General features: G+C 52.3%; 5 protein-coding genes across 5 annotated transcripts; 1 reads left to right on the top strand and 4 right to left on the bottom strand.

Moving 5' to 3' along the window:
* Window positions 1-3,548: 3,548 nt before the first annotated feature.
* On the bottom strand, window positions 3,549-6,556 carry RFG1 (slightly ste11-like protein; the record flags this gene model as incomplete). Its single annotated transcript, XM_062892106.1, has 2 exons — window positions 3,549-5,940; window positions 6,004-6,556. The coding sequence occupies 2 exons, from the start codon at window positions 6,554-6,556 to the stop codon at window positions 3,740-3,742; spliced, it is 2,754 nt and encodes a 917-aa protein (XP_062740181.1). The 3' UTR covers window positions 3,549-3,739.
* Window positions 6,557-8,125: 1,569 nt separating this feature from the next.
* On the bottom strand, window positions 8,126-9,683 carry RVB1 (RuvB ATP-dependent DNA helicase pontin; the record flags this gene model as incomplete). The annotated part of the gene is made up of 4 exons (XM_062892107.1): window positions 8,126-8,258; window positions 8,317-8,648; window positions 8,707-9,474; window positions 9,540-9,683. 4 exons carry the CDS (start codon window positions 9,681-9,683, stop codon window positions 8,126-8,128), a joined length of 1,377 nt encoding a protein of 458 aa, XP_062740182.1.
* A 480-nt stretch (window positions 9,684-10,163) lies between these two features.
* QC762_604130 (uncharacterized protein) lies at window positions 10,164-12,361 on the bottom strand (the record flags this gene model as incomplete). Its single annotated transcript, XM_062892108.1, has 2 exons — window positions 11,094-12,361; window positions 10,164-11,039 (listed from the first exon to the last, which is right to left on the bottom strand). Exons 1-2 carry the CDS (start codon window positions 11,631-11,633, stop codon window positions 10,164-10,166), a joined length of 1,416 nt encoding a protein of 471 aa, XP_062740183.1. The 5' UTR covers window positions 11,634-12,361.
* A 97-nt stretch (window positions 12,362-12,458) lies between these two features.
* Window positions 12,459-13,902, top strand: POA1 (ADP-ribose 1''-phosphate phosphatase; the record flags this gene model as incomplete). The annotated part of the gene is made up of 2 exons (XM_062892109.1): window positions 12,459-12,819; window positions 12,907-13,902. The coding sequence occupies exons 1-2, from the start codon at window positions 12,574-12,576 to the stop codon at window positions 13,900-13,902; spliced, it is 1,242 nt and encodes a 413-aa protein (XP_062740184.1). The 5' UTR covers window positions 12,459-12,573.
* A 302-nt stretch (window positions 13,903-14,204) lies between these two features.
* On the bottom strand, window positions 14,205-14,834 carry QC762_604150 (uncharacterized protein; the record flags this gene model as incomplete). The annotated part of the gene is made up of 1 exon (XM_062892110.1): window positions 14,205-14,834. The coding sequence occupies one exon, from the start codon at window positions 14,832-14,834 to the stop codon at window positions 14,205-14,207; it is 630 nt and encodes a 209-aa protein (XP_062740185.1).
* Between the last annotated feature and the right edge of the window lie 144 nt (window positions 14,835-14,978).

The raw sequence follows: 14,978 nt of genomic DNA on the forward strand, positions 1-14,978 counted from the left end.
CGGCTTGTAAAAGGGTCACCTGATGGGAAAATACCTGCATTCCTTTCGAAAGCTGATCAACAGCAGCTAAAATCGGAGTCGGAGAGCTCGACTGATGTCTTGCAATCCGAACTTTAATAAGGGTAGACTGCGAGAGGGCTTCGTTGGTAGTCTTGGGCGTCTTAAAGAACCAAGGTGTTGGTGGCCCATCAGGGGTCCCAGGGGGGGTTGGTGTCCGCAACTTGACATCTAGCTTCGAAAGGACGGCCTGCGGGTCGTAGGGGATAAGTCCAGACCCCGAAAACCCCCGAGAACGTTTTCTTGGGTGAAAGTCCGGCTGAAGGCGGCTTTGAACGCAAGGAAGAACTCGGGCTTCGTGATATGCGTGATCCGGGCTTTGATGAAGTGCTCGATTTCAGCACCGTACATCTTCTTTAGGACGCTATAACAACCCACATCGAGAGGCTGGGTAAGATGCGAGGAATGGGAAGGCAGACAAATGGTGACAATGTTATTCTCCTTGCAATAGTCCTCGAATTCGGCGTTAACATGGCTCTCATGGCCGTCGAGCACCAGCATCCGATATACACCCCTCCGACGGTGTTTAGTGTGCTCATCAAAATGCTGCAGCCATTCCAGAGCAGTCTTATTATCTGTCCATCCGTTGGTTGTTGTTGCGACGGCCCAGTCGTCAGGTATCTGATGTTCGGAGTACCAGCTGGCGAGGTGGAAACGGCCCTTCACCACCAAGAAAGGCGGCACCACATACCCGTCGCCAGCAATAGTGCAAATCGCTGTCGCCCATTCTCGATTGCCCGGCTGAATAGCCTTTGGTTTGCCGACCCGATCGGGCGCGTGACCACCATCCCTGGCCGTATCATGCCCATCATAAAGCCCGTCTCGTCGAAGTTGTAGAAGTCGCAGTCGAGGATGCCGTATTTCGCACGCATGTTGGCAACCAGTCGGAACCATGGCTCGATAATTGCAGGATCTTCACAGAGGCCTCTTTGATAGTCATAGACGCGATTAAAACGCGTCTTTAACTCTGGACGTCGGGTAACGAAGCGGTCTGGCCAGTTCTTTCCGACCTGTCGCGCACCGCGTTTCCGAAGCAGGAGATTGGCCATATCACCCACGTCGACAATCCGGGGCGAAAACCCTCGCGAATCTCGGTCGAGTACATATTGAACAATCACCTCCTCTTCTATCGTAGTCAAATTCGAACGTGCGTTGTAACTGTCGAACTTCGCAACTCGGCCCTTCATTCTCGCAGCAATTGTGGACTTGGGCACGTTGTATATTTCTGCGGCGCGTCGGATGCTCAAGCGCGGTGTTGATCGAATCGCATTGATCACTAAAAGGACTCGATTTTCTGGCAAGCTGTCGGACATTGTTGTGATAGAGAAAACGCGAATTGAAGTTGGGTGGTTATAGTGGGAGAAAAAGTGTCCCGGTCGATGGGGTGTCCCGCTCGATGGTGGATCACGTTATAAACTATCTGTTAAGGCCTTTGGATGATGGTTTCGGGCCTTTGGATGATGGTTTCAGGCCTTTGGATTATGCTTGAACGTGTTTAGATACTCTTTTGAGGCCTTTGAATGATACTCTCGAGGCCTTCAGATTTCTTTCCATGCTTTTGGATTATATATAAAGGTATATAGACCATCTTATACAGCCTTAGCTTCATGCTATAAGGCCTTTTGGTGTTACCTTAACTCCTAGATTGATGTTGTTGGACCCTCATGTGTTTCTTTGTCGAGTTAGGTGATCATGCAAGTTTAACATTTAGACAAGAGCCCAGTATCCCTTTCCTCATCATGTTTCTACCAAGTCAATTCCCTACAGACTCGTCGGAAGGGGCACTCTTACTCCTGCTTTTTCCTAAGGCCGGGACTTGAAAAAAAGACTGGTGACTGTCTGACTGGTATATTGATTCTTACCAGACTGCTGATTTGGGTTCCTGGGACTGTTGAGCTGTTATAACAATGTCGAGTTCACAAGTCCATGTCTACATAGATGTCTGTTGTGGGACAGCTGAAATGCCAGCTAGTAGTCTTTGGAAGATCATGCCCGGAATTTTAAAGAATCTGGAAGCAGGCTGTCATGGTAATCATGCTGTAACCCCCCCTCCTCGCCTACTGTCATTCTACCTATTACAATATTCCTAAGACTTCCACCATAGGATGTCACACTAGACAACTTCAGAAATTTCACACGGCCCATGTGTTCGCCTCATTCCCTTTGCTCTCTCCTCCAACAGATGAGCCTTATAAAAAGTTGATACGCTACAATTTTCCAATTGTCAATTCCCGTACTCATGCTGCCATGACAGTGAAGTGAAGTTACCTGTTGGAGTCTGCCCTTATTGGCCTCTTCCGCTCTATCGAACCGCACGTGGGTCTTGTTTCCAGTCTGTACCACCAAAGCCGTCAATTCTTCGTGTTGTCTGATCGATATATGATTCGCGGCAGTTTGCATCTCAGACGTACTTGTCATGTTGGTCAGGAACTCTCCTGTGAATTCTGCAACGCCCATCTCTAGAGGAGCCGGAGCAGGGGCACCACTGCTATCCGGCTCGGCGCCGGAGCTGTCCGAAGCCTGGTCTTCGTTTTAGTTTTGGTTATCGGTGAATTGAGCCGAAAGCCTTGGTTAACCACTGAAAAGTGATGATGGCGATATTCATGGAGCCAAAGACCTACAGATGTCTTAGTAAAGCTATCTTCCTTCCCCCTGCAGTTCAGTACCCTTCACAAGGGCATACCCTTCCTCAACCACCCGGGTGTTACCAATCTCTGACTGTCTCAGTCAACACAGCTGGCGGCTATGGGCCGGGTCAGCACCGGGCCCTGCCGCTACAGCAGTGGCCGCCGCAGCTTGGGCTGAAGAACTGGGTGTGATGGGTCTCTGTTCTGACTCATTTCAGTTTTGAATATGCCCGTTAAACATCATCTGTATCAAGTTGTTATAGGAAGTAGGTGCTTCCCATGTCCAAGCCAGCGGTCGTCCCAACTTGGGCCGTTTTCCAAATCAGCACCGCCTGGAAAGAAGACTGATACTGCTTGAAAACGAAACCAGCACCGTCTGCAAACAAATCAGCATCGCCTACGAGCGAAAAAAGAAGCGTGTGGAAACGTAGCAACCCGTCTATAGAAAGGTAGGCGGGCCCGCAGTAACACAGGAGGCTTGATTGAGCATATCCTGGATGTCTCGATCCCCGGTAGAGATGAATGCGGCCAGCGGGTTTGGGGTAGGGGCCCGGCCGGCGCTGAATTTGTGAGACTTCTCTTCTTTCTGTTTGTTCTTCTTGTTGGTCTTGCCTTTGTTGTTTTTATTATTGGGGACCCGAGACGGGTCTGAGGGGGGGGGTCTTGCCCACCGGAGGGTGAGCTGGAAGCCGGGGAGCCAGAGGCCGTCAATTGTATTGTTCGTATTTGCTTGATTGGTTTGAAGGTTCAAGCAAGATAAAGTAATTTTTTTAGGCGACCTTTCGGGCAACTTTTAGAGCGAAAGGAGAGAGAGAAAGGAATTGTAGAGTCGCAGCTTTGGAACAAAAACAATCTACTGCTTAGCTCACTTCGCTGGCCCAAGCTCCCTTGTGACTTTGAGTACCAAAGGCCAGGCCTCAGGCACAACATATAGACAATAGACACTATTATGATAGGTTTATTCCCTACTCTCACCCCGGGATAGGTCTACCAGCCTCAACCGTCACCTCTAACTTTCTAACATTCAATCCAATCTATCCTAAACTGAACCGATCCTAAAACTCCATCGCCTCCCCTTGCTGCTGCTGCCCTCCTTGTCCCAGCCAACTACCTCCCCTAACCCACTCCACAACCTCAAACCCAAGCCTCCTCTCAATCTTCTCATCAACCACAACCTGCTGCTGCTCCCCCTGACTACTGCTCCCCCCCTCCTGAGACATCAAAACAGGAATCTTGACCGCAATCAACCCCCCAGCCTTGATCTCCACACCTCCCCCCTGTTGCTGCTGCTCCTTCGGCGACAAATTCGACGACTGCTGCTGCTGCTGCTGATAAATCCCCTTGACATAAACCACCAAATCCGCCCCAGCAACGCCCCTCCAAAGCGTAGCCATCCACTGCCAGTGATCCACCGGCGCATATGAATCACTAATGGGTGTCTGACAAGCAAACTTATCCGACAGCGTCAAGCTAAACCCGCTAGGAAGAAGCGCGATGGGCACCTTTGGGGATGACGCATGACCAGGCAGAGGATGCCGGTGTCGAGGGGTGGGCGTCATCGACTCGGTATCCGACGAGGGGTGGCTCGCCGACGAGGAGGAGCCCTGCGGGGAAGTGACAAACGAGACAATCTCGTTCGATTTGGCGTGCCACTTTGTGATGGTGCGGAGGTACGTCTCGAACGGGCTAGAGTCGGATGGTTGGCGGAACGGAACCGGCGTCGTGCTGCCGGCTCTGGAGCCGAGGACGACCTTGGAGCTGCTGGCGTTGCTTTCCCTGCTGGAGAAGCTACCGGGTCGCTCTTCTGTTGCCCCGTCGTCGGACGATTCGTCATCGGCGGCGTTCCAGGTCATGATATCCCAGTTCTCGCCTCTTTCCTGGCGCAGGGCACGCTCGATGACACCGCCTACAAGCTTCATCAAAGACAGATCAACCCCTTCCACAGCAATTATAGGGCCTCGCCTCTTCTTCCGAGTTCCCTGGGGATCTGAACCCAAAGGAGGAGAAATTCGTTCCAGAACTCGGAGCTTGTTGATGTAGGAAATGGACATTACCATCGCTTCCACGCTGCGTCGGGCGGCTTCCTCCTCCTTGGAGTCTTGACGGGGGTTGCTTTGGGTACCAGAAAAGGCAGAAGGTGGGTGGGAAGAAGAGAATGCGGTTTTGATACTGGAAGGGTAGGCACTTCCAATTTCGGATTCATTGTCTGGGGAGATTGGAATTCGAGAAGTAGAAGGATTACTCGTTGAAGTCGACAGATGGAGGGGAGGCAGGCGGAGGGACTCGTCAAACTCACCACCAGTCGGAGGTTGGGAAGCACCGCCGGAGAGAACAGACGGCAATGAGCCCGTGCGTTGTTGTTGGGATTGGTGTAGGTATGTTTGATGTTGTGGTGGCGGTGGCGGGTATTGGTGTGAAGGAGGGCCGTACGGAGATGACATGGACAACGACAAACTTGGGGCTCTGGGAACGGGTGGAGGAGCCATACTCCCCGTGATGCTACCTCCTGACAGTGGGCTCGGTCCTGGGCTGACACGAGCAAGCATGGAAGATGGACCCGGCAGTTGCGGAGGCCCGTAACCCGGTGTGGGCGAACTGCTCATGCTCATCGAAGCTCGAGACACAGACCCCCTGGGAGGCCCAGGGTATGAATGAGGTAGTGGAGGAGGGGGTGATGGTAGGGAATGGTAGTTTTGATAGTTTCCTGCTGCATTGTACCTCCTACGCTTGGCTTCCGACGGAGAATAAGCATCTTCGTAGTGTTCACGAATATCGTAAAGGTTGGCACCACTTCCTTGTGGTCCCCATTGAGGTCGAGCGGCTCCTCTTACCGAAGCAGGCGTTGGTGGAGGTCGCTGGTGGCGAGGGTAGCCCGGAGGTGGTGGATGGCCTCCTCCGCCTGGAAAAGGGGGCTGTTTCGCCGCCGTGGGAGTCATGAATGGCGTAGATGGTGTTCTCGGAGTGGCAATGTATCTTCCTCCACAGTTTGGACACTTGTGTGGATCTTGTCCTGGCGCAGTTGTTCTACCTGATGGAGCACCACTCTTGTTTCCTCTTCTCGGCTGGTATCGATAGCCTGGAAACTGTGTCTGATGCCGCAGCTTTTCCGCCTCTGCCAGCTCTTTCCACCTGTTTTTGGACTCTTCTGGCTCAGCCTTCCAGTTCTCGCCAATGATCTTGGAAATATCCGGGTTGGCGAGACCAGGATTTTGTTGAACAATCGTCGCTTGATGGGCTTGGCGATAGAGTATAAAAGCTGACCACAGCCCGAAATCAGCGATCAACTTACAGCAAAGGCACAAAAAAAATAAAAACATACCGTTTCTTGGTCTTGGAATCTTCGGTGGAGGTACGCAAAGACAGACAAGATCCTGCCCAGAACCGTTGTCCTCTGGAACACGGTCACCGTGAAAAGAACTAGGATTGCTTGTAGGTGTCTGAAGGGTCAAGCTCTCGATCCGTGAACGGTTGTTGGCTTCCTCCGTGTTAATGGACGCCGCTCGCTTTCTAGTTATTGGCCCGCTGCCGAGCTGAAAAATATGCCCGTGCGAAGAGGAAGAAAAAGAAGAGTCACGAGTAGAATGGGCAGGGCCAGAGGGTAAAAGAGGAGCTGAGGTCACAATGTGAGTGTCTTGTCTTGTCGATGTGGCCCTTGCAGCCGGTATTGATGCTGACTCTCCGCCTCCGACCGCCGTTCTTATGGACGAAGATGTGGACGGTGTGCTTCCCCCTCCTGCCAACCTCGCAGCAGACATGGCTGAGCGGGTTAAAGGGCCAGTCTGCTGCTGCTGATGTGGTTGCTGCTGCTTCTGCTGCTGTGAACCTGGTGGCTGCCGCTGCTGCTGTGAGGACGAAGGTATTACTTCTGTCATTTTTCCTCCCCCTTTTCCCATCGGGCTGATTAGCGTCTCGAGCTCTCTGAGAAAAAAAGAGGCAAAGAAGGAAAAGACCAGAAAAAGCTTTGTGTTGAGTAAGACAACAAACGGATTAGAGGGGAAGACTGGTAGGGAGTGGAGGGGCCTACAGCCAGAAAGACTAGTCCGCAGATTGATCCAGTCTATCGGGACGCACAATCTCCCACCTCTCCTCTCTCTCCTCACCGGGCACCCCTACTCCTGGATATGGCGTTTGACCTGTCTCTCCACCTCCACCTGGGAGACGAAGCCTGAGGTGAGCTGGGCTGGGCTGGGCTGGACAGGGCAGGGCCGGGTCTTACGAGGTGTATGACTGGCCTGCCTGTCTCTCTGTATGTATGTCTTGGAATGAGGACAGGAGATGGTGTCATAAAAGAATCCGGACAAGAAAGAAACTGCCAAACAAGGAAACTCCATCTACACCCAAGAGGTTCCGTTGTGGTTGGCCAGTTGCCCTGCGTCTGCGTATGAGCGGTGTCAAGAGGAGGCAAAGGCCTCTCTCCGTCTCTGCAAGTGTTATCTGTCTGAGTGACTTCCCGCCAGGAGAGAATGGAAAAAAAAAAGGACCAATCAGTAGGAGTATATGTCGGGATTGTATCCTTTGTGATCTGTCTTCCCCGTTAATTTCACCGTCCCCAGACAATGCCAGAGACCCCTCTCCAGATGGCCAACAACGGGAGAAAGAGACAGATAATGGATGACCGTATCATTGGGTGCCCCAGAGAGTATTGCTCCGTGGCTGACGGTGGGTGCTAGTCTAAAATGACATTATTACGAACGACAGCGTGATCGGCCTAGTGACAACAGATGGAAAAGAGTGGGCAGTCCAGAGGCGCGTAGCTGTGGTTGTGGTTGTGGTTGTCGATGTCTCGGGAGCCAGTATGCGCCGCAGCTCCAACGTTGGCTGCACCAGACTTTTCTTTGTCCCCGCGTTTGCAGACATTCCGTTCGCAGTGGCCCATTTCAGGCCAGAAATCGTCTTGATCCAGCCTCTCTCTGCCATGACAATGCCAAAGGCACAAGGAATGTGGGAGCATGCCGTTGAGGAATGAGCACGCTGGACAAAGACCATGGTGAACCGAAACAGGTCTGGCCCCTCTTCTGACATCCTCTTGTTCGCTTCAAATTCCAGCCCAAGAGGGGTCCCGATTGTTGGCCAGAGTGTGGGGAAGACGGTCATAAAGAAAAAAGAAAAAATATGATAATAGTTGTTGTCGTTGAGTTGCTGTTTATATCATCCTGTCTTTCTCAAGCGCAGTCCCGCCAGCCAGCTCCCGTTGCAAATGTTCCCTTCCTCCCAAACAGATATCATAACAAAAGCAGAAAAAAAGTGATTACGCGCCAACTCCGAGCTGCAACGCAGTTTTCCCAACCAGACCGGTATCCTCATCTATCATACGTGTTAAAATCAGAGATGTGACAAGTACCTATCCGCCGTGCTCTAAGCTTGCTTGGCCGCTACCCCTGAATCACCCCACCGCTCCGAGACCGACGATATAGAACTTCGATGTGTGCTGAGAACCGAGTTTATGAAATGAAACCCCGGCCCGACTCGCTGGCCAGCACCTGGGCGCTACGTCTGGCATCAAGGAACAAGTCCTCGCACTCTGCAACATCCTGAACATCAATCTGAGAGCGGCCATTGACCCGAGCAAGAATACTGTCACATCACCTTTGTTAGTTTTCTGGACCAACAGCAAACACCCGAGACAACGTACCTGGCTGGAGCCAATAGTTGGAGGCAGTAACGAAGACTGATACGCACACCATGCTCCGCAATCTTGTCGACAGCGGCGTCTGTGAGCTGCACGCCCTCGGTGGTTGACCGAATCCGTACGATTCTCTTGATCTCCTCGGGCTCATACGGATGGGTGGGAATGATGAGGAGGCGAGACAAAAAGTCAGGGGGGATGCCATGGGCAGCTACCAGGTCGTCAGCCCCACGAATGGTGGTGACACCCCGGTTCGAAGCCAGGACCACAATTGGAGAAATAGGGGACTCCAACGCTTTGTTGAGGTAGGTAAAGCACTCAACATCGAGCATGTGCGCCTGTGAGAAAGGTCAGCCAAATCCTGCCAGTAGTTCCTTTTCCCGAGAGAAACCCTACCTCATCTATGAACAGCACACCCGGCACCAGCTCCGCCACACCCTGGTTGATATACTTGCTCACCACCTTGTTGATCTCGCCCCTCAGCTTATCCGTAATCTCCGTCATCTTTGGCTTCATCAGCTGGCCCATCATGCTCATAATGTCCTGGCCCCCCTGCGGTCTAGCGTTGGCCACATCCAAATCGTGCAGGCTCACGTCCTGCACGATCTCCTTCTTCTTGTGTACCTCACCCTTAGGGATAGGCACATACTCCTCCGCCTCCAGATCGAATTCAGTCGCATACGCATCCGACCTCCCCACCCTCTTGCACGCACCGGTATTCGTCTCGATGTAAATCACATCACCCACAGTAACTCTCTCCTTCTGAATAGCCTCGTAGATGCTGGGGTCCAGTCTCAACTTTTTTTGTCCTCGCGCGCTCTTGAGCCCGATGAGCAGAGTACTAATAGTCTTGCCGTAACCGCCCAAGGGGTTTTCCGCCTCTTCTGGTGTGAGTTCTGTGACCTCGCCCTCGTACACATCCTTGGTCTCGCGGACCTTGAGCCCGATTGCCCGCCGAAAGTTCTCCATCAAGACTTCGGTCTTCTTCACTTCGGTCGAGTAGATTTCGCTGCCGGTGATGGGGCAAAAGGGAATCTTGGTGCCGAGCTCTTGGCTGATGGCGAGGGCGAGGGCTGTCTTGCCTGTGCCTGGACCGCCGGCGAGGAGGACGCCACGGCCGGCCATCTTGTGCGCTCGGATGAGGTCGACGACAACGCCGCATGCCTGTATGTATGTCATGATTAATGCCCATTGCTTGAAACATCAAGTCGGAAACAGAGATAAAGTACCTCGCGCGCCGAGTTTTGTCCAACAAAGCCAGCAGCCTGCTTCTCAGCGATACCCGCCGAGTTGAGACCTAGGCCCTTGATGTGGGTGTGCGCCGCTGTGCGATGGTCGCGGCTGTTGCCGCGGACTTCGCTGATTTGAACCATATTCGATGCTGGTGTTTGTGTCTTTGTCTTTCGAAGAGATGATTTGTATCAGATGTCGCCAATTCGAAGTTGTTCGTTTCAAAAGGCGTCTGTTTGATGGCGGTGGAAAGGCTGCGAACTTGGGAGAGAAAGGCGGACGCGAGCTCTGGAAGCTCTCAAATTTCCAGGAAACGCGATTGATCACTGCCAACCAAAAACCAAACCAGGTGGTCTGTGCACTGGCGTATAAATAAATGACTGAAAGTTGAGCAAAGCATCAGCAGAGTCGGTGACTCTGTGGTGGAATTATTAGATGAGTGCATATAGTGGTTATTTTGTAGTTATTCAACATATTCGACACCATGATTCCAAGTGCTGACTTGTCTATTTGCCGTATCTCTCTTGACACTTACCAGTGAGTGCTTTAGGGTTAGGGTTCCCGCATCAGTACCACTACCCCCTTTTAGTCCTGACCTATGCCGCGACTTTCATATCCATCTCTCATCTACTTCTCAGCCTATCCATTTCCATAGATCCCTCCTCGTCCCCAGAGCTTGTGTCCTCTCCATTCAACATCGGCACCCCTTCTTCTCTACTATTGGCACCGCCCCCTTCCACATCCTGCTCCTTGGACCCCGCCCCTTCCACCTTCTTCTTGCCCAGAGCCGCCCACATTGCCCCTCCCAAGATCAAGGCACACCCCATCACACTCCACAGCCCCATTGTGTGTCCAAACACCCACCTGTCAAACCCAGCAGCAAACAGCATGTGAGTGTACACCATTGCCGTCGCCCTGTTGCTCTTTTCTCCTGCGAGCCCTGCCGTCAACAGAAACTGCAAACCGAAGCCGCATATACCCAAGCTTCCCAACAGAAACCACTGATAACTTGACGACGGAAACCCAAATCTGATGGCTGGCTGTCCGATATCCAGCAGTGGGCAGACAAGTAAAGCAGTGGTGCTGACGATGGTGCTAAAAACAGAGAAATAGTTGACCGTGATTAGCGGGTGAGTCCGTTTGCCTATCCAGCGGATGGTACTGTATGCCCCCGCTGCTCCAAGGACGCCGAGTAAGGCAACCAAGATGGCGAAAAGACGTTGGGTAGGTGTTGCATTGTCTCCAGGTGGATGGTGAGAACCTTCCCCTGACGATGGCGGAGGTGAATCAGTGGAAGACAAGAAGAGCGAAGTGGGTTTGGCGATGAGGACAACTCCTCCGAGGGCTATGAACGAGGCGATCTGTTCTTTGCGAGTGAACGGGTCCTTGAGCAGCAGGTGGCATATGTAGCCTGCTACACAGGGGGCGAGGAAGGTGATGACTGTTGCCTCGGCCAGGGGAAGGTACATCATGGAATACCACATGCCATAGATACCAAACTGCGGGCTTGTTAGTATCAGAGCTCGTAGTTAAAGGGGATAATCTCCACATACGAATCCGCTGAACCCTCTAAGAAGCAACAGAGGTCTGATATTCCTGGGACCCATGGGAAAATCGGGAATGTTCTTCCAGTACATGTATATGCAAGAGAGTATCGAAGTGACACTCATCCGCACAAAGAGAATCTGGAGAGGGTGCATTCCATCTCCTTCCAACTCGAGTAGCCTTGCCGAAACGTTCATGAGAGCACCAAACAACTGTGCAAAGACCACCAATATCGGTCCCTTATTCTTCTCCCAGAATGCAAGACATGACCTCGAGAAGGCACTTTGCTTTTGCTTCTCTCGAGAAAGGGTAGGGAACCTTGGCGAGGCTGGAGCTGGAGCACGGCGTGAAGGTGAGGACGATAAGGCTCCTCGTTGCGGGTTTGGACTGACGGACCGTGATCGAAGATTTTGTATGTTTGTTGTCAAGTATGGCGATGAAGTCCTAACCTTGCCAGTGGCCACCACCTCCATAGGAAGGTTGTCAATGACATCGTCATCATCGCTCTGCTCAGACTGCTTGCTAGGTACGTTTAGATAACGGGACATAATTGCGGAAAATATAAGTGTATTTGGACAAAAACCACAAGAGGATTACTCATCTTGCCCGTTAACAAGATGTAGAAAGAGGAAAAGAAGAGAAGTTTATGGTTCAACGAGAAAAAGCCAAACCTACCTAAGCACCTCAAAAGCGGAGAGAATAGCATGCCCGGGGGCTGTTACCCCCGGACCGGGCGGAGTGCTAGGCACACCTTAAGCCTGACTGACTGCTTGGGCGACGGAACTGCGACTGTGAATGGTCAACACAAACAGACGCCATGCTGTGATCCAGGCTGGCAGGCAGTGACAGCCATCGGATACGGGAACCGTTCGTCGGATGCCAGGGGTCGACCATACTATGGCTCTACCCGCCCGATATCGCGGCGGGTGACATTGAACGTCGGTTTTTGCGTGCTTCATCTCTGCGTCATTCGAACGGTGCTAAACCCAAGGACAGAAGGTGTTTGGTTAGGAGGGGTAGGTATGTGGGGGTCAGCGTCATATGAGTGCTTATCCACTCGAATTTTGGCTTCAAGATCCATCAGTACGAAGTATCCACAGCCACTTTGACCGTCTCTGAAGTGCATCAGATTATCTTTGGAAGCGTCTTCGCTAGGCAGGTCTCTCGTCGGAGAGTTATTGTATTGGCTGGCTGAGAGTTGCAGTGTCGGTATTGAAGAAATGAAGAAATGAAAGGAGTGATCGGCAAAGGAATTCATTGACGGGCTTGGGCTCGTGCTTTTCCAGATCCCAGATCCCAGATAGACAATGGTTACACAATCAGCAAGAACTCTCATTTATAGACGCGTCGATTGTCTGCATCACCTGTCATTTTTGTTTGGCAAAACTGCTGTTGTATCATTCTTGGAAGGCAACGCCATGGCAAACTCCAAGCACCTCCTCACGACTCATCTATCTTCATATAAGACCGACCTCCACACGCACAATCATGGCCTCCAAGAGACGCATTGGTGCCATCGTTGGTGCCTCCTCTAAATCAGTGAACCATCGCATCACCGATTTTTATGGTCCACCAGCCCGATTGAAGCGGCAAAAGACCCAAGATTCTCTCCTGGACTCTGCCACTGAGCCCCAGTCGACCACAATGGCACCATCCCTGGCCGAATCATCCTGGGAGGACAAGCCCTCATTGGCAGACCTCAACTCATTCTCCCAAGAGGAACAAAACTGGGAAGTGAGAGACACCAAACCACCACCCCAACCTCAACGTCAAAAGGTCAACACAGGAGGACGCTTTCATCAGTCTAACAAGAAGAAACAGCACTACACCCGAACCAGGGCATCAAGTACCTCGACAGTTCACTCACTTCCTGGAAAAACTCGCTCTGAACCAAAGACTAGAAAACTTGTCCTCACCTACGAGCAGGGTGATTTGTTTGATGCCCCGCCCAACAGTGTCCTCATTCACGCCTGTAATACGATTGGCAAGTGGGGAGGCGGTATTGCTCTCGCTTTCAAGAAGTCTTACCCAGCTGCCTTTGAGATTTACAGGAAGCATTGTCAAGAGTTTACCCCGGATGAGCTCGTCGGGACGGCTCTTCTCATTGCCCCTCATTCCGACAAATATTGGCATGTTCGGGATGATGAGGTCGAAGCTGGTAGTGTGGAGGGTGATGGCGAAGCCAAAGATGTCCCTGAGGTCAAAGACGAAGATAGAGCTGAAGTTGACGAGAATGAGGTTGGCAACGCCGGGGTACAAGACACCGATGGCAAAACAAGCAACGCCAGCAAAGAACCCCCAGAAGAAGAAACCACCAACTGGATCCAAGTCCCAAAACGCTCCATACACCCCCAAGAACAGAGATTCAACTGGGCCAGGCAGAACGACGACGATGGTTCCAAAAGTGAATCCAACCCCCAGCGCCGGTCCCCCCACGAAAAAGACATCCACTACGTCGCCTGTCTCTTCACCAGCAAGAACGTCGGCGCCAAGCGGGACCCCCCGGATGAGATCCTCAAGCACACCGAGTCAGCCATGCTCAATTTCTTGTCCAAGCTCAACGACGTCAAGTTCAACCAGGAGGACTGCCCTTTTATTCCCCAAGTCAGGATGTGCAAGATCAACTCGGGGCTTTTTGGCGTTCCGTGGGAGCGGACGAGTGGGTTGCTGGATGGGATGCCGCTGAGCAAGTTCCAGACGTGGGGGAGGGGGGATTTTAAGATTGTGGTGGCTTCCAAGGACGGCGATGGTGTGGTGAACGAGGAGAACGGGGAGAAAAAGAAGAAGATGTCCAAGGGGGAGGAATGGAGGGAATAGGCGTACAGATGAGCCTGGATAATCCAATAGATACAATGGGGGTGGTATGTTCGCAGGCTTTGAACGCAGCTTAATAGACATCTAATGACATCTGACACACTTGAATCATATGCTCTCTTATAATCCCATTCATATCAAGGTCCTCTGACGGCTCATGTACATACGCAGCTAAAACGCCATTGTCCTGTATTATTCTGTTGATCGTGCCATAAAACAATACCCAAAACTCCATCGCTATGATATATCTTCCTTCCCGTGAAAAAAAGAAAGAAAAAAGAACAGCAAATCCTACATCTTCAAACCTATCTCCGCCTGATGGCACTAACAACATCAGCATCCCCCTCCAAATCATCATCCAACCCATCCTCCAAGTCCTCCTCCCCAATATCCATCCTATCCACCTGCTGACTCTGCGACTGCGACCCCGACCCCTCCGGCTGGACACTCTGACTCTGACTCTGGCTCCCACTCCCCGCACTTGTCCCCCTATCCTTCCGCGGCCGTCCCCTCTTCCCCTTGGCCTTCTCCCCCCCTTCCCCACCAGCCTTCTCCTTCTCCCGATCGGCCTTCTCCTTCTCCTCCCTCTCGGCATCCTTCATCCACTGATCCTCGATATTGAAATTCTTCCTCGCGGCCTCAATCTCCTTCTTCTTCTCAAACACCTCCTGGATCTTGCCCATGAACCTTGGGTTGCGGCGCATGGCGAACTCAAAGTCTTCAAACTTGACCTTTTGGCGGCCGGCGTGGTGGGCGGCGCGGGTTGCCTCGAAAGAGACGCCCTGGATGAAGTCGGTGAGGACCTCGTCGAGGAGGCGGACCGTCTCGTTGAGGGGGAGGCGGGCGTCGCCGTGGGAGTAGAGGAGCTGGGCGAGCTCGTTGTGGCCAAAGTTCATCTTGCCAACATTTTTGCCGGCGCGGGCGCGGGGTTCCATTTTGGGGTTGTTGGGGGGAAGTTGGTCGCGGCTTGCGAGGATGGGTGGGTGGGTGGTGATTATTGGGAAGGTTGGAATGAGTTGTAGTTCGCGTTGGTGTTGTGAGCTTGTGACGTTGTTGATGGATGGATTTCGAACGCGCGA

Source organism: Podospora pseudocomata, chromosome 6 (genome assembly GCF_035222375.1).
Source record: "Podospora pseudocomata strain CBS 415.72m chromosome 6, whole genome shotgun sequence".
In the NCBI taxonomy this organism is placed as follows: domain Eukaryota; kingdom Fungi; phylum Ascomycota; class Sordariomycetes; order Sordariales; family Podosporaceae; genus Podospora; species Podospora pseudocomata.